Source organism: Lolium rigidum, chromosome 5 (genome assembly GCF_022539505.1).
Source record: "Lolium rigidum isolate FL_2022 chromosome 5, APGP_CSIRO_Lrig_0.1, whole genome shotgun sequence".
Taxonomy (NCBI): domain Eukaryota; kingdom Viridiplantae; phylum Streptophyta; class Magnoliopsida; order Poales; family Poaceae; genus Lolium; species Lolium rigidum.
In genome coordinates, this window is record NC_061512.1 from 121,572,727 (window position 1) to 121,592,167 (window position 19,441).

A 19,441-nucleotide genomic window follows, 5' to 3' on the forward strand; every position below is an offset into this window, starting at 1 on the left:
CCCCTTTTACGGGGTCTGTTAGACCTGCTCTAAGCCAGCAGCAAATTCGACCAAATCATCTCAGTCTGCTGGCGGACCGTTTCTGGAGGGTGCAGAGCACAGGAGATTGTCGTCCGGCCGTCGTGACTCTGCGCAGCTAAAACTACGCAGGACGTCGTCTTCCCGATCATCGCCCAACAGTTAAGGAACTCTGAACCATGGCTCAGAATTACTGGTGTTTCGGTTGAAGGACGTGCAGAAAGTGTTACTGCTTCAGTCTTCAGAGAACCACATTCGTACCAGCATGCTATCGCAAGGGGAAAACAGAATACTATCCATATATATGACAACTCAGCGCATTTTCCAATAGCACTAGACCGAGGGTTATGAAATTGTGCGATCTCCGCAGTTCTCATTGAAACTAGTATGGTGCTGAAGTCTTTGAATCCGGCTCGAATTCATACTTGGCTTTGTGGAAGAAAGGTTAACTTTGTAAGTAGGTCAGGGATAAGTTGCGTATCAAGGCTCCAGAACTCGAAGTCTCGAACAAAATATAATCGTGGATGAACTTGGAGTCTGTCCGGTGGGGCACCGCTGTGCCATATAAGGATGGCATCGGGCCGGCCGATTCGCTTCAGTCCGTGGCTGCAACGATGGCTCCTGACTGCTGCCTCGTCAGGGCTAGTACTGGCGTTGCGATCTTGCTTCTTCTGCTTCTTCTCTCCTTGGACGCGAGCGCGTTAATGGATACCGTCCACCACCGTCCCTGGGACGCCACGGTGGTCGCCATCGACATCGGCAACACCAATTCATGCGTCGCCGGCTACGCCGACGGCAGGGCCCAGACCATGTTCCAGCTCTGCATCCCCTCATGGGTCGCCTTCACTGGAAACGGCACGCTCCTCGTCGGCGACGACGCAAGAAACCACGCTGCTGTTAACCCAGGATCTGCCATCTTCGGCTTCAAGCGTCTCCTCGGGAAAAGGTAATGCAATATCTCACAAAGTAGTACTCCCCTATTATCCGAGGCAATTAAAAGAGATTGGAGGGAGTACTATATACGTTTCGAGGACGAAGCCTTATATATTTTTTTCTTTCTAAAAGTCAAACAATGTAAAGTTTGATTAAGTCTATACTTCCTCTGTTTTTTATTTACCCTGAGTTCTGGGTTCAATCAAAGTCAAACTTAAAAAATATTTGACTAAATATGTCTAAAATGCAATATTAGTATTACAAGAACCACAATAAATTTATTTTCATATTATATAAATTTGATATTGTGAATATTGCTATGTTTTGCTACTTCTTTGGTCTAACATTAAAAGGTTTAACTTTGACTAAACCCAAAATGTAGGGTAAATAAAAACAGAGGAAGTAGTAAAAACCATTAACATGGACAACACAAAATCAGCACCGTAAAATATATTTTCATGATATATATAGGATAAATACCTATATATATATAATTTTATAGTTATCGATAGATTTTTCTAAAAGTTTGGCCAAACTTCACTTTGCTTAACTTTTTAAGAAATATGCTATAAGGCTTATTAGTGAACAGAGGTAGTTACTTTCTTAGGCTACCCATAGTGGACGAATTATAGGTACTATAATACATTACATACATGTAAAAAGCTGGTGTGACACTAAAGTTAATAATGACAGATGATTGTAGTGGTATCATAGGCAGATAGCGTATCATAGTACGCGGAACTAAAAGAGTTAATGTCAAACGGATCAACATAGTTTTGCATTGACATTCTACATATCAATAATTATAGTGAGGCTATGGTACTAATAATACATGATATGATGCATTATAGAGATAGTATCATACGCTAGCATCATATGCATGATACTAATGTATGATACCACCCACTATGGCCAACCATATATACATGATACTTAAATACTAATATATACATGATACTTAAATACTAAGACTAATCTAGATTAGTCCATGACTAGTCGCTCCACTGCTCGACTCTACAAACTAGTCAAGTTGAACAAGCTAGTCGACAATCAAGTTAAGACTCATAGACTAGTCGAGTGATTAGTCTAAACTAGTCGCTAGACTCATAATCCATGCTCCTTTCAACCGTTTATCTGGAAATAAATGTGTTTGGCAGCAGTAAAGTATTTTTTTAAATGGTTTTTAAAAATACCATAGTTTTAAATACTTTTAGTTGGTTGAGTTTAGAAAGAACTAACTTTTTTTAGAAGAATAGGGCCTAGCCTCGGTTCTATTTCTGAAACCATCAGAATTATAACATCCAAGTTCTTTCCCGTTCCAGAAAAGAATTAACACGGTAGTTTTTACATCACACCAAAAAAAAAAACTATTCCCAAACAACAAACGAGGAAGCTTTCAGAACAATAAGAGACGCTAGCTGGAAATGACTAGGGCCTAGGCATCACTACGAAGCCTTCTCCATGTCCAACCAACATTAGTGCCTTTGCCTTCGAAGTCTTCGCTAGGTCCGGTGATGTGATCTTCCAAGATTCATCATCCTCTTGGAGTTGGTTCTACTCCACCTCAAACTCAGTCTTAGCTCTTTTCTGAGGTGTCAACCAAGATCTAACCACAACAATAGCGGTGGAGCACGATCTAATGCCTCCACCATGCTCACCATCTCCAGAGGCTTTCCTCTTTTCACCTCTTTTAACATGATGCTCCATTGAGCAAGAGTGTATGAAACTTTTCTTGAGAGCACCTGCATTCCAGCCCATGGAGCACGATTGAAACATAAGTCATTTCTGATTAGCCAGATATTTCATATAATTGCAGCATTTATCATATTCGGCACCACATTCTTTTTAGTGTTGTTCCATAAGTCATAGGTACTAGCTAAGTATTTTCAAAGTTTTCCTCACGATACTTTAGTTTCTAAAAATATTGTCGTTTAAATTAATTTTAGGTGTTTGGCTATAACAAATATTGTAGTTTAAAATATCGTCAAAGTATCTCTATACCGAGGGTTTTTTTCAGTATTGGAGGAGGAGGTATGGCCCTATTTTTCCTAAAATTGAGAATCAAGAAAAACTATTATAATTGTTAGCCAAATGCTGAAATAATTCATTTTTAAAAATACTTCGGTTTTGACACTGATGTATCATTTCCATAATGTATCATAGATGGAACCACTGGTATGACACAGATGTTGTGCAGAGACTGATCAAGACCGTGCCATACAAGCTCGTGGAGAAGAACTCAAACCCTCACATACAAGTGAAGCTCAATGGTGGCGCGGCCAAGGAGTACGGCGCCGAGCAGATCACTGCCATGATTATCGCCAAGCTGAGGGAGGCAGCCGAGGCGTACATCGGCCGCGATGTCCGCTACGCCATCTTCACCGTCCCGCAGCACTACAACCAGGCGCCGACGGAGTCCACGCGCTATGCCGGCCAGATCGCCGGCGTGCGTGCCACGAGGATGCTCGACGAGCCCATCGCCGCCGCTGTCGCTTACGGCCTCCACCAGAAGCTCCGCGAAGAGGGCAACGTCCTCGTCCTCCACGTAGGCGGCGGCACAGCTGAGGCGAGCGTCCTGACGCTGGTGGACGGCGTGTTCCAGTTCTACTCGGCGCGCCACGACCTGTTCCTTGGAGGAGACGACTTCGATCAGAGGATCGTGGACCACTTCGTCGCACTGATCAAGCAGAAGCACGGCAAGGACATTAGCAACGACAAGGAAGCACACGGAAAGCTCAGAGCAGCGTGCGAGCAGGCCAAGAAGGTGTTGAGCACTCGACGCCACGCGCAGCTCGCCATCGAATCACTCGTGGACGGCCTCGATTTCATGGAGACGCTGACCCGGGCCAAGTTTGAGGAGCTGAACCACGATTTGTTCCTCAAAGTCATAGCCTTGTTGGACAGGGTCATGGTGGAGGCTGAACTGGAGAAGAAGAGGAACATGGTTGATGAGATCCTTCTCATCGGCGGGAGCACCATGATCCCCAAGATTCAGAGGCTCGTCAGGGACTATTTTGACGGGAAGGTGGTAAATGCGAGTCTGAAGCCTGATGAAGTGGTCACCCTTGGAGCTGCTCTGCTTACCCATCCCTCGGCAGATGGATAGAGGAGTTGGCATCTCCGATTCTCCGTCTGGTATGTCTCAAATTTGTGTTAAGATATTTATGGTTATAAGCGCATTGTTATTGTTTGGATGGATAGATCATGCATCTTGTCGATGTATTGTGGATTCAGTTTTTTTGTGCAGTGTTGTTGAACTGATAACAATGTTACATTTTTTTAACCTTTGGAGCGCCCGGCGGGTGGGCAATATCCGTGACCAAATCCTCGTCGCGAATGAGGTTATCCGCCAGCTTGATCGTGCCCAGGACCATCGCACCCTCGAAGCACCGGAGATGGCTCTTCGACGTGGCCTCGAATGCCGCGTCCTCGGGCTCGCGTCCTTGGACCGCACCATTGCCAGGCAAAGGGCGCGTATTGTTGGTGCCCTCGATGTGGATGCATCCGCGCAATTCTTCCGCATCCAGGCCTCCAAGCGGCAGCGGAGGAATCACATTGCCTCGCTGCGCGACGGCGATGTCATGGCGGTGGACCAGGCTGGCATGGAGGACCTCGCTGCGGGGTTTTTCCACCGCTTGCTGGGCCGAGCCAGACCAAGGGTCCACGACCTGGACCTGGAGTGCATGGGCCTCGCCCCGGTGGATCTGGTGGCCTTGGAGGCCCTCTTCTCTAAGGAGGAAGTCTGGAACGCGGTGAAGTCGATGCCCGCCAACAAGTCTCCTGGACCCGACGGTTTGTCTTGGGAGTTCTTCCGGGCTTGTTGGCCTATCATCAAGGCGGACGTGATGGCTGCTGTGACGGAGGTGTCGCTCGGAAGAGACCAGGGCCTAGGTGAGCTCAACTCTGCGCTCATCACGCTTATCCCTAAGCGGGATGGTGCGGTGGACTTGAAGGACTTCCGCCCTATCAGCCTCGTCCACAGCTTCGCCAAGCTCATAGCCAAGATCATGGCTTCGCGGCTTGCTCCCAGGATGGCCGAGTTGGTTGGGCGCAACCAAAGCGCCTTCATCCGAGGCAGATGCATCCAAGATAACTTTGTCTTGGTCCAACAGTCTGCTCGGTTGCTCCACCGGAGGAAAGTCCCTGCCCTGCTTCTCAAACTAGATGTGGCCCGCGCCTTCGACAGCGTGTCCTGGTCTTTCCTACTGAGCGTGCTGCGGCAGCGTGGCTTTGGCCCAAGGTGGATTAGGTGGCTGCTTATGCTGCTGCGCTCTGCTACGACGCAGGTCCTCGTTCATGGTGCAGCGAGCCCGGCTTTCCTTCACGGGCGAGGGCTACGGCAGGGTGATCCCCTCTCCCCCTTGCTGTTTGTTCTCGTCATGGATGTTGTCCTCGATGCCATGTTTCGAGCGGCCGAGATGGCCAACGTGCTGGTGGACCTGGGTGCCTTTGGGCTAAAACACCGTGTCTCCCTCTATGCGGACGACATCGTGGTGTTCGCCAGGCCGGACCAGGGAGAGTTGCGGGCTGTTAAGGAGATTCTGCGATGCTTCGGGGATGCTTCTGGCCTGGAGGTCAATTACCTCAAGAGCCTAGCTGCCCCCATTCGCTGCGGCGAGGACACTGCGGTGGCTCCCACCCTTGCATGCCCTTTCAGCGCCCTCCCGATGCCATACCTGGGGCTCCCGTTGTCTTTGCGCAAGCCCACCAAAGCGGAGCTGCAGCCTGTCCTCGACAAACTGGCAAACAAGCTGGTCTTTTGGAAGGCCCGGCTCATGTCTAGAGAAGGGCGTGTGGCCTATGTCAGGGCCATCATGGCGGCTTCGGTGGTCTATCAACTCATGGCGCTTGATGTGGACCCGTGGTTTCTGCACGCCGTGGACAAGCTGCGGCGTGGCTTCCTGTGGGCGGGCAAAAACGAGGCCAACGGAGGTAACTGCCTCGTTGCGTGGGATGCGGTGTGCGCTCCGAAGAAATTGGGAGGGCTCGGCCTCCCTAACCTGCGCTGGATGCATGCTGCCCTCCGTGCCAGCTGGATTTGGCTCCAGCGTACGTCCCCTGATAGAGCTTGGTCGGGCCTCCCGTTCGAAGTCAACCAGGATGCGGCAGCCATCTTCTACGCCTCTGTTGAAATCACGGTGGGCTCAGGTGCCACGCTCAGTTTTTGGGAGGACCCGTGGCTCCATGGCCTTTCGGTTGCGGCGATCGCCCCAGCCGTGCTGCGGTTGGTTCGACCCAGCTGCATCAAGCGGCGCTTTGTCAGTGATGCGGTGCCACTCAATGCCTGGGCTCTTGACCTCACTGGAGAGCTCACTGTCGATGTCGTGGTGCAATATCTCAAGCTTTGGAGTGCGGTCGCCTCGGTGCAGCTTGGCGTCGGGGAGGATTCTTTCAGGTGGAAGTGGACGGCGGACGGAGTGTTCACCGTGAGGTCGGCGTACCGTGCCTTCTTCCATGGCACCACGGCGCTCCCCGGTGCAGCCCATGTCTGGCACTCCTTCGCCCCCTTCAAGCATAGGTTTCACGCTTGGTTGTCGCTCCATCGTAGATGCTGGACAGCCGACCGAAGGCTGAGGCGAGGTCTTCCGTCCCATGTGCTGTGCCCGCTATGCGGTTCCGTCGACGAAACGGCAGACCACATCTCGTTGCAATGCGCTTTTTCGCATGCGATCTGGACCGGCTTCGGTTGACGCGCAGGGCTTGACCTGCCACCGCCATCCGCCGACAGCTTGCTTCCCATGTGGTGGCCCGCCATTTCTGACCGGCTGGCGCGACGGGATGCCAAGAAGGCCAACTCTGCGATCATGCTGGTTCTGCGGGCTCTTTGGGTTGAGCGCAATGCGCGGGTGTTCGACGGTGTAGTTTCACCGGTAGGTGTTGTGCTTGACAGGGCCGTTGAGGAATGGAATCTGTGGCTCGCAAGTAGACGTGGGTTATCTAGAGTTGTAAGCTAGGTTGCGGCCGCCGGTGTGGCGGGGTGGAGCCCGTTGGGCGTGTAAACTCGTTTTTCCCCTCTCCTCAAGCTTAATGAAATGACACGCAGATCTCCTGCGAGTTCTCGAAAAAAATAATCAGTGCTGTCACATTGCATATAGGAAAAGGTAGAAGAAAAAAAAATTTAAGCCCATCTAGCATGCATGCAGCTTAAATTGGGCCCATTTATAGAATTTACCCTAGGGCCCTCAAATCCCTGACATTGCTACATCATCATTCGGTTATTCCACTGGGCAGAACACCCAGAAAAATCGAAGCAGAGATGGCTTGCGACGGTGTGGCGAACTTCGTCCTTCAGCTCTCCGCTTGTTGGCTAGCGCTGACAGGTAGTAACTCGTCGACCTTGTTGTAAACGATGGAGGCCGCCTCCGCTTGTCGGCTGCTAGATCAAGCGCGCATACCCGAGTCGCAGGCAACAATCTTGAACAGGCTCGGCTCGCCAAGGAACGGTGCCGGCTATCGGGCTATGCCGGCCCGACCACCGCGGAGGAGAGGCACTAACGATGAGAACCGGAGTAGCGCCATGGAAGAGATGGAGGTCCGGTCAGATCCAGCGACGCCGCCGAGCACGCGTCCAGCTAGTCGAGGAGACCGTGGGAGTCGGAAGGAAACAGGAGAGGTCAGGGATTAGGTTTTGGGGAGGCAGATGCACGGCTGCTGCCGACGAATGCCCAAGGAGTACTAATAATAATGGACAATGACATGAATCACTAGTTTCAATCTATTACAGTGGAGAACTAGGATAGTAGTACTGTCTTTTATGGAAAACAGATCAGTCTCTCCAATCAACACGCACGAGGTTGAAATCCAAATAACCTGGCCTGGAGATCATACACAACCCTGAATGATCTCGTCGCTTTGTTCCCTAGGATCTGGACGTCTCTCACACCAGCAGCATCCGGCTTAAAGGCCAAGCAAACTTCACCAGTTGACGACGACGGTCCGTAGAACACGTTCTCTGGTGGAAGCTTCAGGGTGGTCCTCGTAAACTTCATCTCCACTGTCGGAAGGTCACCCCAGTCCACCGAGTTACCACCAGGAGGCGTGAAACAAGTCATCGTGCCATCAATGTCACTCACAAACCCCTTGGCTCGCATTGCTGTTATCATAGCCTTGCTGAACGCATCAAACACCGGGGCTAAAAGGAAGGTGTCGGCAGTTCCAGAATCGACAATCAGCATCCGCTCTCTGTACTCAGCTGGATCGATTTGGAGCCGGTTCCCGTCCACCATCATATCGATCAGTTGAAGTGAGTACACCAGCCTATCCCCAAATTTGGGGATCAATTGGGTATAGACTAGATTATACTTGGGGTAGGGTCCGATGGACAGGAATCCCTCGGCCCTGTGGTCACCTGGAAAGCAATAGGAGAAGGCGGTGTAATTCGCGTGCTGAGCTACCTGGTTGAAGAAGGAGAAGCTCTCATCCCCAAAGCCAATCATGCCCGACTCACGGCCGTTGAAATTGTCATCTTCGCTGCACCCAAAGACGAAGCCATCGACGACGGTACTGGAGCCGCTCCCGATCGTGAGCTTGTCTTTCCCCAGCCTGCCTGCCGAATACTGGCCTGACGAACCTGAACCGTATCGCAGGCTGTAGAGACAGGTGTCGGTCTCCTCGATGCAGCCGAATGGAGCCACAAGGCTGCGCTGCACTTCGGTGCAATCTCTGCTCGAGCACCCCACACGCTGGTATGTTGTTGAGTTGCTGGAGTTGAATGCGGCTCCGGCCTCCGGGGCGGTTGGGTGGCATACGATCTGGCATGGTTCACACACAACCCAGGAAAGCGTGGAGCCGGTGTCGACTGTGACAAGAGTGGACACAGGCGGCGTGCCAAGGCCGATGGCCATGAAGTACTTGCCTTCGTGGATATCATGATTCCCGATGATGGGGCTCGCCTCTGCAGGTAAGCTGGCTAGATGGATCGACGAGCTTAGGCAAGGGTGCTTCCTGTGGTACACAGGGAACTGGAAGGCGCCATCTTTGTTCAAACCAGTAGTACCTGCTAGATACATCCATTGATCCATAAGTAAAATAAAATTTTGATCACATTCATCTTACAATGATACTAGACATCATATCTTAGAAAAAAAGGAAAGTTAAGCTGTGGAAATATACTAGTTAAGCTACAATGAACAAATATTCAGGAAAAACAGGGGGAAATAATACCAGATCATGGAGCACAGAGATTACCATAGGCTGAAGAAGAGCATAGGCCAGTGCAGCCACATGACTGAATTGTGCAGTTCAGACTTAGAGCAAGCAGTACGATAACAAGCAGCAACTCCATAAATATAAAGATCAGTGTGATGTTACGATACGCAGTCTGTGGATGGTTGGATTTTGAGGACCTCAATTACTACTCCTAAATTTGCTATCTAACTGGCTAGACATGCATACGAAACAAGCTCACCACCTACCAATCATGTCAATCGAATTGTCATGCAAACGGTATGCCGATAACCGATACAAGTGTTGGTAATATGTCATGTAAGCTTTACCAGATGGTACAATAAGGGATTGACGGCCCTGTATAGAAAAATTAATAGTTATACTGAAAACTAAACAGATATGCGCGCTTTGCCGTGTCGTGTGCCTAACATTGTCACACAGGATCTAGGTTTAATGCGGTGTCGTGTGCCTAACATGGAGAACCTATATACTGAAAATTTTCGAAGACGGATTAACTACATGCATGGCCAAAATCCGAATGCCATCCAGAAGAAAGCTCAAAAACACACACACACGTACGTGCGCACACACACATATAGCTAGCTAGGAAATTCTAAGGAGTCAGTAGCATTCTAGCAAAACATGCAACAAAACCCAATTTGACCGATGTTATTGAAAACAACTGAATTGGTAAAAACCTATAGATCTCTGATAGGAAATTTACATGGTATGTGTACATAGGAGTTGACAAAAATAATAAAGGACTATTTTCACATCTAGAAACAATATTATTCTGGTGCATATGTCATCATTACATGCGCATGTGTCATCAAACATACATATGATCAAGCTGCTTGTTTTCGATAAAGGGCGCTTTATTACTCGAAATATCAAGCATTACACCCAGCCTCTACATAGCTAAGATGCACAAAGCCGTTTATGAATCCAGTATCCAAACAAAAAAAGTACAGAAAGGATAAAAGGAAAAAAGCCAACTAGTCGACAGCTCCATTGGCTTCTATCCTACGGTTATGTAGCCACCCATATTGGGTAATAAAGTACTTGACCATATTCTCCAACCGTGTAGACACCTCCATAAATAGGTCTTCGTCGTCGAAGCGTTGAAGCGGCGACCATGAACGAATCATAGATGTACACCTGTAAATAACCTACATAATAGAAGAATTTTTGTCATTAAAAACCTTGTCGTTTCTACACAGCCAAAGCGAGCATACAACTGCAATCTCTCCCACTGGGATAATCTTTTATACCTTGAATCCACTCCATTTAACTAATTGCCAAATACATTGGTAATATTACGGGGTGGGTATAGGGTAGAACCTATCTAAATGATTGACCAAATAGATCTAGCAACCCGACAATTAATAAAAAGGTGTTTTATTGTCTCTTCTTCGTGACAGAACACACATTTCTTGCAACCCGTTGCTTTTTGCAAGGTTATAATAAGTAAGAATCACACCTCGATGAAGATACCATGCAAAGATCTTAGTTTTTAGTGATATCTTCATCTTCTAGATGGACTTATTATTTAAGATCGGTTGAGTAGGAATGCAAAAGGCTTTGTACGTAGAGGCTACCGAGAATACACCATTCTTGGTAAGACTCTAACGGAATTCATCGGTCCCCATAGATAACTGTATTTAATCTAACCGCTGAAGCAGTTTGTTCCAAGAGTCTAGTCGGGGACCAATAAGATCTCGTCTGAATGTTACCGAGGGTGGAGAAGGTTACATCACCTTCTGCAAGGTGTCCCCTTTATAACAAACAATATTGTACAAGGCTGGATCGAAGATTGGTTGTTCCCAACCATTGATCCTCCCAAAAACGTATCTTCGCCCCATTCCTAATGGAGAAGGAACCAAATGGAAAGAAGTATTTCTTTGTTGCGATAATACCAGCCCAAAAATGCGAGGCACCCGGTTTCCCAATAACATGGGAGATCGCCTTTGAGCCTACATACTTTTTCCGCTGTAGTTGTTGCCATACACCATCCTCCGTTAATAACCTGGCCAGCCACTTTTCTAGCAAGGCCCTGTTTTTAACTTCTAGATCGTGAACACCAAGTCCACGTTGATCTTTTGGACGGCATACAACACTCCATTTTGTCAACCGATATTTTTTCTTCTCGCTATCCCCTTGCCAAACGAATCTTGATCGGAAATAATTCAATCGGTGCAAGACTCCTTTAGGTAACTGGAAGAAAGAAATCATATGCACTACCATGTTTGTGAGTACTGAATTTATGAGAACTAATCTTTCCCTAAGGTATAGGATCTTTCCTTTCCAACTAGTAAGGCGTTTCTGAAGTCGTTTTTCAACTATTTCGCATTCAACCAGAGTTAGTCTCCGATGATGAATCGGAATACCAAGATAGCTAATTGGAAAACAACCAAGCCCACATCCGAATAGCTCGGCATAAAGGTTGGCATCGTCTATGGCTTCATCAAAACAAAACAACTCGCTTTTATGAAAGTTGATCTTAAGACCTGACAATTGCTCGAATGCTGAAACTTAGCAATTCACTTGCTGCCCTGGTTGTGCCTTTGCGCTTTGTATACAACTAGATAACCATCAATAGCATGAATGATCTTTACTGAATTACAAACTGTGAAATGTCAGTGATGAGTAAAGGAGTATGTGCAAGAGATACACTGCATTTCAGCATAAAAAACATGTACCATTATTTTACGGTCCAAAGTTGTGTTCGATATGGCATGATGGTAATATACAATATCACATCTCCAAGTCATGTACATGTACAGTGAGTTCTGTTGCATCTATAACAAGAAAATTACAACATTGCAAAAACAAGACGATACTACATAATTAATAGTTATAAATGTATGCACCTCTGCCAAGCAGTCGAGAGACAAATAGAACATAACATGTTAAAAGTCTCGCAGTTAGCTCTTTGAGCTGACATTTTGTTCTTCCTTGGAGACATGCTAGCTAAGGCCTATTTGTATGGCTCCTATATAAAAGATGCTAGATCCGTTAAATTGTGCTTGATGGCTAAAAAATCCATTTTCCTCTTAATGATCTTGAGATTATAACTCCATGACATTACTGACTTCAATGATATTATAACAAATAAGCATGTGGTTTTTAATGAACATTATCTATGCTATGATGAATCTGTAACTATTCTTCTTTGAATAACAAGGAACAACAGGATGAAATGCCATGACATTTGAGATTCAAACAAGCAACCTACCACGGTTGTTCCCACGAAGAAAAGTGATAGGTGGTTACTGCAATAATATTGTTTTTGTTCTTCAGCAGATAACTCTACTTTTGGTAGCAATTCAAGGGAAGTAGAAGATCAAAATATGGAGCTTTCTTCGTGGGCCAGGTGAGGCTCAGAGGAGATATGGCGCTCTAGGGCTCCATATAGTTGCAAGTTCTTCGCGTAGCTTGCCGCGAAGAACCGTTGTAGGACGGCGGACAGACTTCAGCGTCGTGGTGTGTCGTGCCCATCGGCCTGCCCGCTTTGTGATCAGGATCCGGAGACCTTGCAGCACTTGCTGTTGGGCTGTGTGGTAGCGCGGGAGGGGTGGGCTGGGCCCTCCGGTGCTGGGGCAAGGTGGAGTGGCTCCCGGAACAAGACACCGATCTGCTGGAGTGGTGGATGTCCTGGCCTTGCCCGACAGCTCACATGCGTGACATGTGGACTGCCATCATCATGGTGTTCTGATCCATCTAGAGGCACATGAATGATGTGGTCTTTAACGGAGCGGTGGCTTCGCATTCCACCATCAGGGACAAGGTGCGAGAGGAGTTCGAGCGGTGATGTCTTGCCAAGTTTTTCTGTGGCACGCTCTTTGTTTTTTCTTGATCCGACCGTTGTACTGTGGCATCACGGAGAGTAGGCGTGTGTGTGGGGAGCTGCCCCCTCCCCCTATGGGTAGCAACAACTTTGCCATCTTTGGCACCCTTCTATATGATTGATACACCTTTTCATAGTGTATTCTCGAAAAAAAAGAGATCAAAATAAAATAACTTGTCAGATAAGAGCGGCATCTTGTTAATAAAAGATATATCTTCCTGGTGACACATCTATAACCATGGGTGGATTAACATGTCACCATGCATTGCAATGAACCTATCCACGTCCCCACAAGAGGAAAGACAAAGTGAAACCTGAATCGCTCAAACATTATACCCTATATAAAAGACAAACAATTTACCACACCTCTTAGCAATTTAGTAACTGTAGATGCACCAATTTCTCGTCCAACTATTCAATTACTATGTGACACGTATCTCTTGAATTTTTTCATCTGGTCAATTTCTTTGCGTTTCTTTTCTTTCTGGCCTAAATTGGATACCGGTCACCGGCAGGACTTCCGGTTGCGTGTTTACCATCGTGCGAACTGTTCCCGCACCGCTTTGGCCGAATAATCCAGAAGCACCCAGTAAATTTCTATACGGCTGGCCCAAAAAAAAGCCCAGACGCCTCTCCTCACGCCCTAATTCATGCCGCGATGCACGCCTCCACCAGCCTCCCCCTTCCCCTGAGCCGCCGAAACGGCGTAAACAGGGGCTAAGCACGTCATTCATCAACGCCTGAATGTTGCCGGCGCATTGGAGAGGCCGAACGGCATCACCAGGAACTCGAAGTGGCCGTGGGGCGTGCGGAACGCCGTCTTCGGGACATCATCCGGATGCATCCGCACCTGGTGGTAGCCCGAGCGCAGGTCGAGCTTGGTGAAGAAGCGCGCCTCGTGTAGCTCGTCCAAGAGCTCGTCCACGATCGGGATGGGGAACTTGTCCTTGGACGTCACTGCGTTTAGCGCGCGGTAGTCGATGCAGAAACGCCACGTGCCGTCGGGCTTGCGCACCAAGAGCACCGGCGCCAAGAAGGGTGATGTCGAATTCCGGATGATGCCCTAGGCCAGCATGACCGCCACCTAGCCCCACCACCTGGCACACGAGCTCGTCCTTCTGCAGCTGGGGGTAGCGGTACGGGCGTACTGCGACAGGTGGCGTACCCGGCAGCAGGTGGATGCGGTGATCGCAGGCCCGCGCTGGAGGTAGGCCCCGTGGCTCGGTGAAGATGTCGCTATGTTGCTGCAGAAGGTCGTCCAAGAGCGGATGCGTCTCGTCGAGGGCGGCAGCCATCAGCGCAAGCTGGGGCGCCGTTGGCCCGGAGCTGCCGAGGTCCCTCCACTGGACGCGGCGGCCGCCCACGCGCCAGTAGATGAGGGACAGCGCGTCAAAATCCCAGAGGATGGGCCCGAGGGTGGACAGGAAGTCGATGCCGATGATGAAGTCGTAGCAGCCCAGGTTGATGCCGACGCAGTCCACGGAGATGTGCTCGTCGCCGATGGTGATGGGCACCTGCCGAGCCACGCCCTGGCAGGCTAGGCGGTCCCCGTTGGAGACGGTAACGCTGAAGTGCTCGTCCCCTGACGGCTGTAGTGCGAGTCGGCGCATGGCATCGCCGGCCAGGAAGTTGTGCGTCGAGCCCGTGTCAACCAGCGCGGTGAGGCGCTCCCCGCTGATCGTCACCGGCAGGAGCATGGTCTTCGCCGTCTTGATGCCTGCCAACGCGTGGAGGGAGACGACGAAAGCCTTCGCGTCGACCGGCCCATAGGTCGTGGCGCCCGGCTCGGAAGCGGCCCCGGTGTCAAGCTCCGGGGTAAGTGTCTCGCCGTCCTCGTCATCGACCGTCTCCAAATAGAACAGGCGAGCGCACGTGTGACCCGGTGCGTACTGCTCGTCGCAGTTGAAGCATAGGCCCTTGCGGCGCCGCTCGAGCTGCTCGGCCATCGTCAGGCGACGGAAAGGTCGTGTAGGCGCTGCAGGGGTCGTAGCGGCAGCCAGCAGCCGGGCGCGCCGGGGCCGTCTGGGCAGGGCGTGGCGGAGGGCGAGCTCCCCTGCCCTGGAAGGACTGCTGGATGGCGAGGGTGCGCTTCTCGTACGCCCGGGCGTAGTACATGGCGGTCTGCAGGTCCTGTGGCTCGCGCATCTCCACGTCGACCCGGATGTGGTCGGGAAGGCCGCCCACGAAGAGGTCGGCGCGCTGACGAGCCGAGACGCCGGGTGCATGGCACGCCAACGACTGGAAGCGATCGGCGAAGTCCTACACGGACGAGGTGAACTACAGGCGCCCCAGCTCGGCTAGGCGACTCCCGCGTACCGGGGGTCCGAACCGGAGGAGGCACAGGTCGCGGAAGCGCTCCCACGGCGGCATCCCGCCCTCGTCCTGCTCGAGAGCGTAGTACATGCGCATTTGTCTCAACCAGCGAGCCCAAAAAACAGTCCAGATCTCAGCCATGTTCTGGATGTGTCTCGGTGACGGACAAAAACTCATCCTAAAACTATCCTCGGACACGACAAACCGGATAAAGGAGCCAAAAACTCTCTCCGAACATCAGACAAACCCAGACAAACCGGTTAAACTGACATATTATTTCTAGCCTCATATCAGGCGAATCGGATGAAACCGGCCTAAGTCACGCCTATCCTGGGCTTAAAATTTACAAGGTGGATGCGAGTAGATCCATCAACTCAGTAATTCAGAAACTGGATACTTATGTCCACAAACTCATAAACAGATCGATTGAAGCCCTAACCTCTTAACTGTGTGGTCATTTTGTAGGATTCTTTAGTCAGCATTATGGTGGGGTATTACGTCTCTAACATGAAATTCAGCTCGTACAGAGCATATAGTGATAGGAAGGACGGAGATGGGCACCGGACGGCTGGAGCATCAATGGTAAATGGTGTTAGTCTGACACCGTCATGTTCTGTACCAAAGAGTGTAATTGGCTCTTCTAGTCAGTGTTTTGAATGCCAGTACTGTGGGTTCGTCATGGACAAAAGGAAATCGTGTACGCCTGTAAATATTACTTCTACACGTTGACACGATGAGCCCTCATTTTGCTCATTTAATATAGCCTTTGCTCCTTTAAAATATCTGACTGTTACGAAATGAAGGCAAAGGTTTGGATGTAATTTTTGTTGCGTACATTGCAGCATGCAAACCTTACAAAGACTTCTGATGTCTTTGTTAATTTTAACTTTAGTTAGAATCCAAATTCTGAGTTGGGAGCATATACAGAAGAAATTTAGCGGAAAAAAGGTACCTTTGTAGTTACCAATTACAAATTGTTGACCCAAACATCTTTCCCAGTATCATTAATTAACTTTCTTCAAGGTGTTATCCTGCATATTTTAGCAGATTCTGCAACTCCCTGTAAAAAATATCAGACTCCAAAACACTACAAATTGGGAATATGGACAGAAGAAATCAAATTGCGCAGAAGAGTTTTGTTGATTGCTTTAACGTACCAAGCACCAGCTACAAACTGCTAGACGCAACATCTTTCGCAACATGAAAAATCACCTTTCTCCAAGGTGTTTCCCTAGTATTCTGCATATTTCAGCAGATTCTGAAGCACTAAATCTTACTACTTTCAATTTATCGGCTTCCTTCCGTCACATGTACAGAAGAGGCAAACAAGCGCTAGTTACAATTGCAGTATTGCTATTGCATCGAGAGTATGAGATTGTTAGATACAATGTGAACAAGCCACGAGTTGTGGGTCAACCATACTAGAACGCTAGAGCACTAAACCCTGTGAAGCTGGCTTGTAATGGAGAATTTCTTCTTGACCATGAAGCTGCCGCACCTCGCTTGGCTACTCTCCCTCAGGATTCTGTGCTTAAGTTGAGGGATGAGATATCAGAGAACTTCATTGACATCATCATAGATTAGTTCACAATTACAGAACATACAACGCAGCCGAGTTAATGTTGCAGTCATATTACAAGTTTTGAGCGGGGACATTTGGAATCGAAACTCTCCTGGCTAGATCAAAGGCTAGATCACTAAACCCTATGAAGCCATCCTGGTCACGGTGACGGTCTTCTTGATCATGGAGCTGCCGCACCTCGCTTGTTGGCTCCTGTCCCTCATGATTGGGTGCTTCTTCTTCAGCGTTTGCTTGATCATCTCCGGCGCCACCACCTTTATTGGCAGACGTCGTCGCTTGGCGTCATCCGCCTCTTTGTACCTTTGGTTGAACTTGCGCTTTGCAGCTTGTATCTTCTCCTCGGGGATGGGCCCGACACGGTCGCCGCGGAAGATGATGCCCGGGGCGAGGGCGACGGGATCGGACGCCCTGTTTGTTGTGATGTCCACCGTCTTCTTCTTGGCGCACGTCTCCACCACGAGGATCTTGGCAGGCTGCGTCGCGTGAGGCGCTTGTTGTTGCTGGTCGATCGTCTTGGGCTGCTGCGGAAGGTGGTCCAGGAGCTTGGGCGCCGTGGCTTCTTTGACCTTGGCGTCGTCTTCCCGGACGGAAGCCCTCCACGCGGCGACGATGCCGCCGGCGAGGACGCGGACGTGCTCCGACTCGTGGTTCTTGTGCAGTGCGCGGACGCACTTGGCGAGGTCGGTCTTGGCGAGCACCGTGGGCATGAGCGGGAGCAGCCGGAGCGTCTCAAGGGACTCCGCCATGACGTCGTCGAGCAAGAGGCAGAGCCGCTCCGCGTGGTCGTCGTCGTCGGCGTCGCAGAGGCGTTCGACGATGTCGCCCCTGGCTGTCCGGAACTCGCGGCGGGAGAACTCTGCAGGGTCGTAGGCCTCGATGGCGGCGTCGATGGAGTCGAAGGCGCGGAAGAAGGGCTTCCAGCGGCGGAGCGGGCTGGTCTGCGCGGGCGCGGCCATGGCGGCGAATTCACGATCGAGCTTGCAATCTAGGGCTCCTCTCAGGCCGATGGATGCGTATGCATAACAGCAGAACTCCACAGCTTATATTGATCACGGAGTAAGGTTGGAGTCGGTGTTGATTACGGAAGCGCGTTCTCCCCCCGTCCGAGTCCGACTCAACACTGGCATGATCAATGAGTTGCGCGCGCGCGCCACGAAAACTTGGACAGGTACGGTGCCACCTCTTGTACATACACATGCACGGCCACCTCTCATTCGCACCAACAATCCCATGGCCTCCCAGCGACACCAAGATGTCAGCGGCGGAGCGGCCAATTGCCACCAGTGGCGGATATGCATCTCCACCGGCCTCTTCCGCCCCCACATGATCTCCTCCCTACTCGATCCCCCTGCCCGAGCTCTCATCGGCCGAGCCCTCCTGGCCGCGAGCTCCTCTCTCCGAGCTGCCCACGGACGCGGCGGCGGCTGTGCTGGATGTGCGTGAGGGCCGCGGCGAGGAGCGCGCCGGGGACACTAGCAGGACGTACTGCGTACCGTGGAGGCGGAAGACCGAGCGCCGGTCGTTGTAGGGCTCCCGTGAGATCCCACCCGGTGCAGAGCATTTCCACCCAGGCGTTGGGCAGTGAGGTTGTGCAATTGGAAGATCTGCATAAGGTAGCTAAGCTCATCACATTTATTACTTGAACTCTTAGATCAAGCTTCTGATGAACTTTTACCTTAATTTTGCAAATTCACATCAACAGTCCTTGATAATAAAAAGTTGTGGTCAGTTCCTTCATTCAAATAGGTGCAATTTTTTCAGGTTATGGTCTTCATCCTGATTGATGGTCAAATCCGAGACATTATTATATAGCCAAAGATCACAGCGGCATGTACAATTATACCATGTTCAGGTTTGTACAGCCAAAAATCACAGCTACATGTCAAATTATATAATGTCCAGAGAGTCGGGAGCAGTGAGCAGTTCGACGTGCTGACATGAAGCTTACAAGCCAATAGTCTAATTGAAATATTTCAGTTACCCCTAAGTTTGAATCAGATTCGGTGTCAGTTCCTTTATTCAAATCAGGTGCAATTTTTTCAGGTTGTGGTCTTCATCCTGATTGATGGCTCAAACTTGACATACACTGAGATGTATGAGCTGCAGTTGCTCTTAGTACGATACTCCATGCTTGCTGGGATGTGCTTGCAGTCCCTCTTAGCACAACAATACAACTTGCCCTTTTAGCATTTTTTTTCCCTAGAAGGATTGGTATAGTGCATGTCTGAAATTATTATTTGCAAATACCAGCGATTTTTGCAGCGTCAGGATAGAACTGTTTTTATATTTAGTGATAATAGGTATTTGGCAGGGATTTCCTGCTTGCTCAATCAATTATTAACATAGGGGATTCAAATATATATCAGGTTTTGCTTCCTTTTAATACCTATTTGTGGGGAATCCTGCAGTGTTAGTTGTTTGTCAAGAGAAGTACCTAATTTCAAGTCCAATGGTTGGTCATTTCGATACAAAATATGTTTTTTTGAAACGAGGCAAAAGACTTGCCATTTTCATTAATAAAGAAGAAGTACAGAATTTGGCCAGTTTATTAGCGGGAAATCGGCCGAAAACCGAAACAAGTG

General features: G+C 49.5%; 1 protein-coding gene and 1 long non-coding RNA gene across 2 annotated transcripts; both read left to right on the forward strand.

The window, feature by feature from the left end:
• The first annotated feature begins 542 nt into the window (after positions 1 to 542).
• LOC124656331 (luminal-binding protein 5-like) lies at positions 543 to 4,057 on the forward strand. The gene is made up of 2 exons (XM_047195095.1): positions 543 to 964; positions 3,115 to 4,057. The coding sequence occupies exons 1-2, from the start codon at positions 543 to 545 to the stop codon at positions 4,055 to 4,057; spliced, it is 1,365 nt and encodes a 454-aa protein (XP_047051051.1).
• Positions 4,058 to 18,398: 14,341 nt separating this feature from the next.
• On the forward strand, positions 18,399 to 19,114 carry LOC124654837. Its single transcript, XR_006988483.1, has 3 exons — positions 18,399 to 18,472; positions 18,621 to 18,711; positions 18,903 to 19,114. It is a non-coding gene; the product is annotated as an uncharacterized LOC124654837 (long non-coding RNA).
• Positions 19,115 to 19,441: the final 327 nt, after the last annotated feature.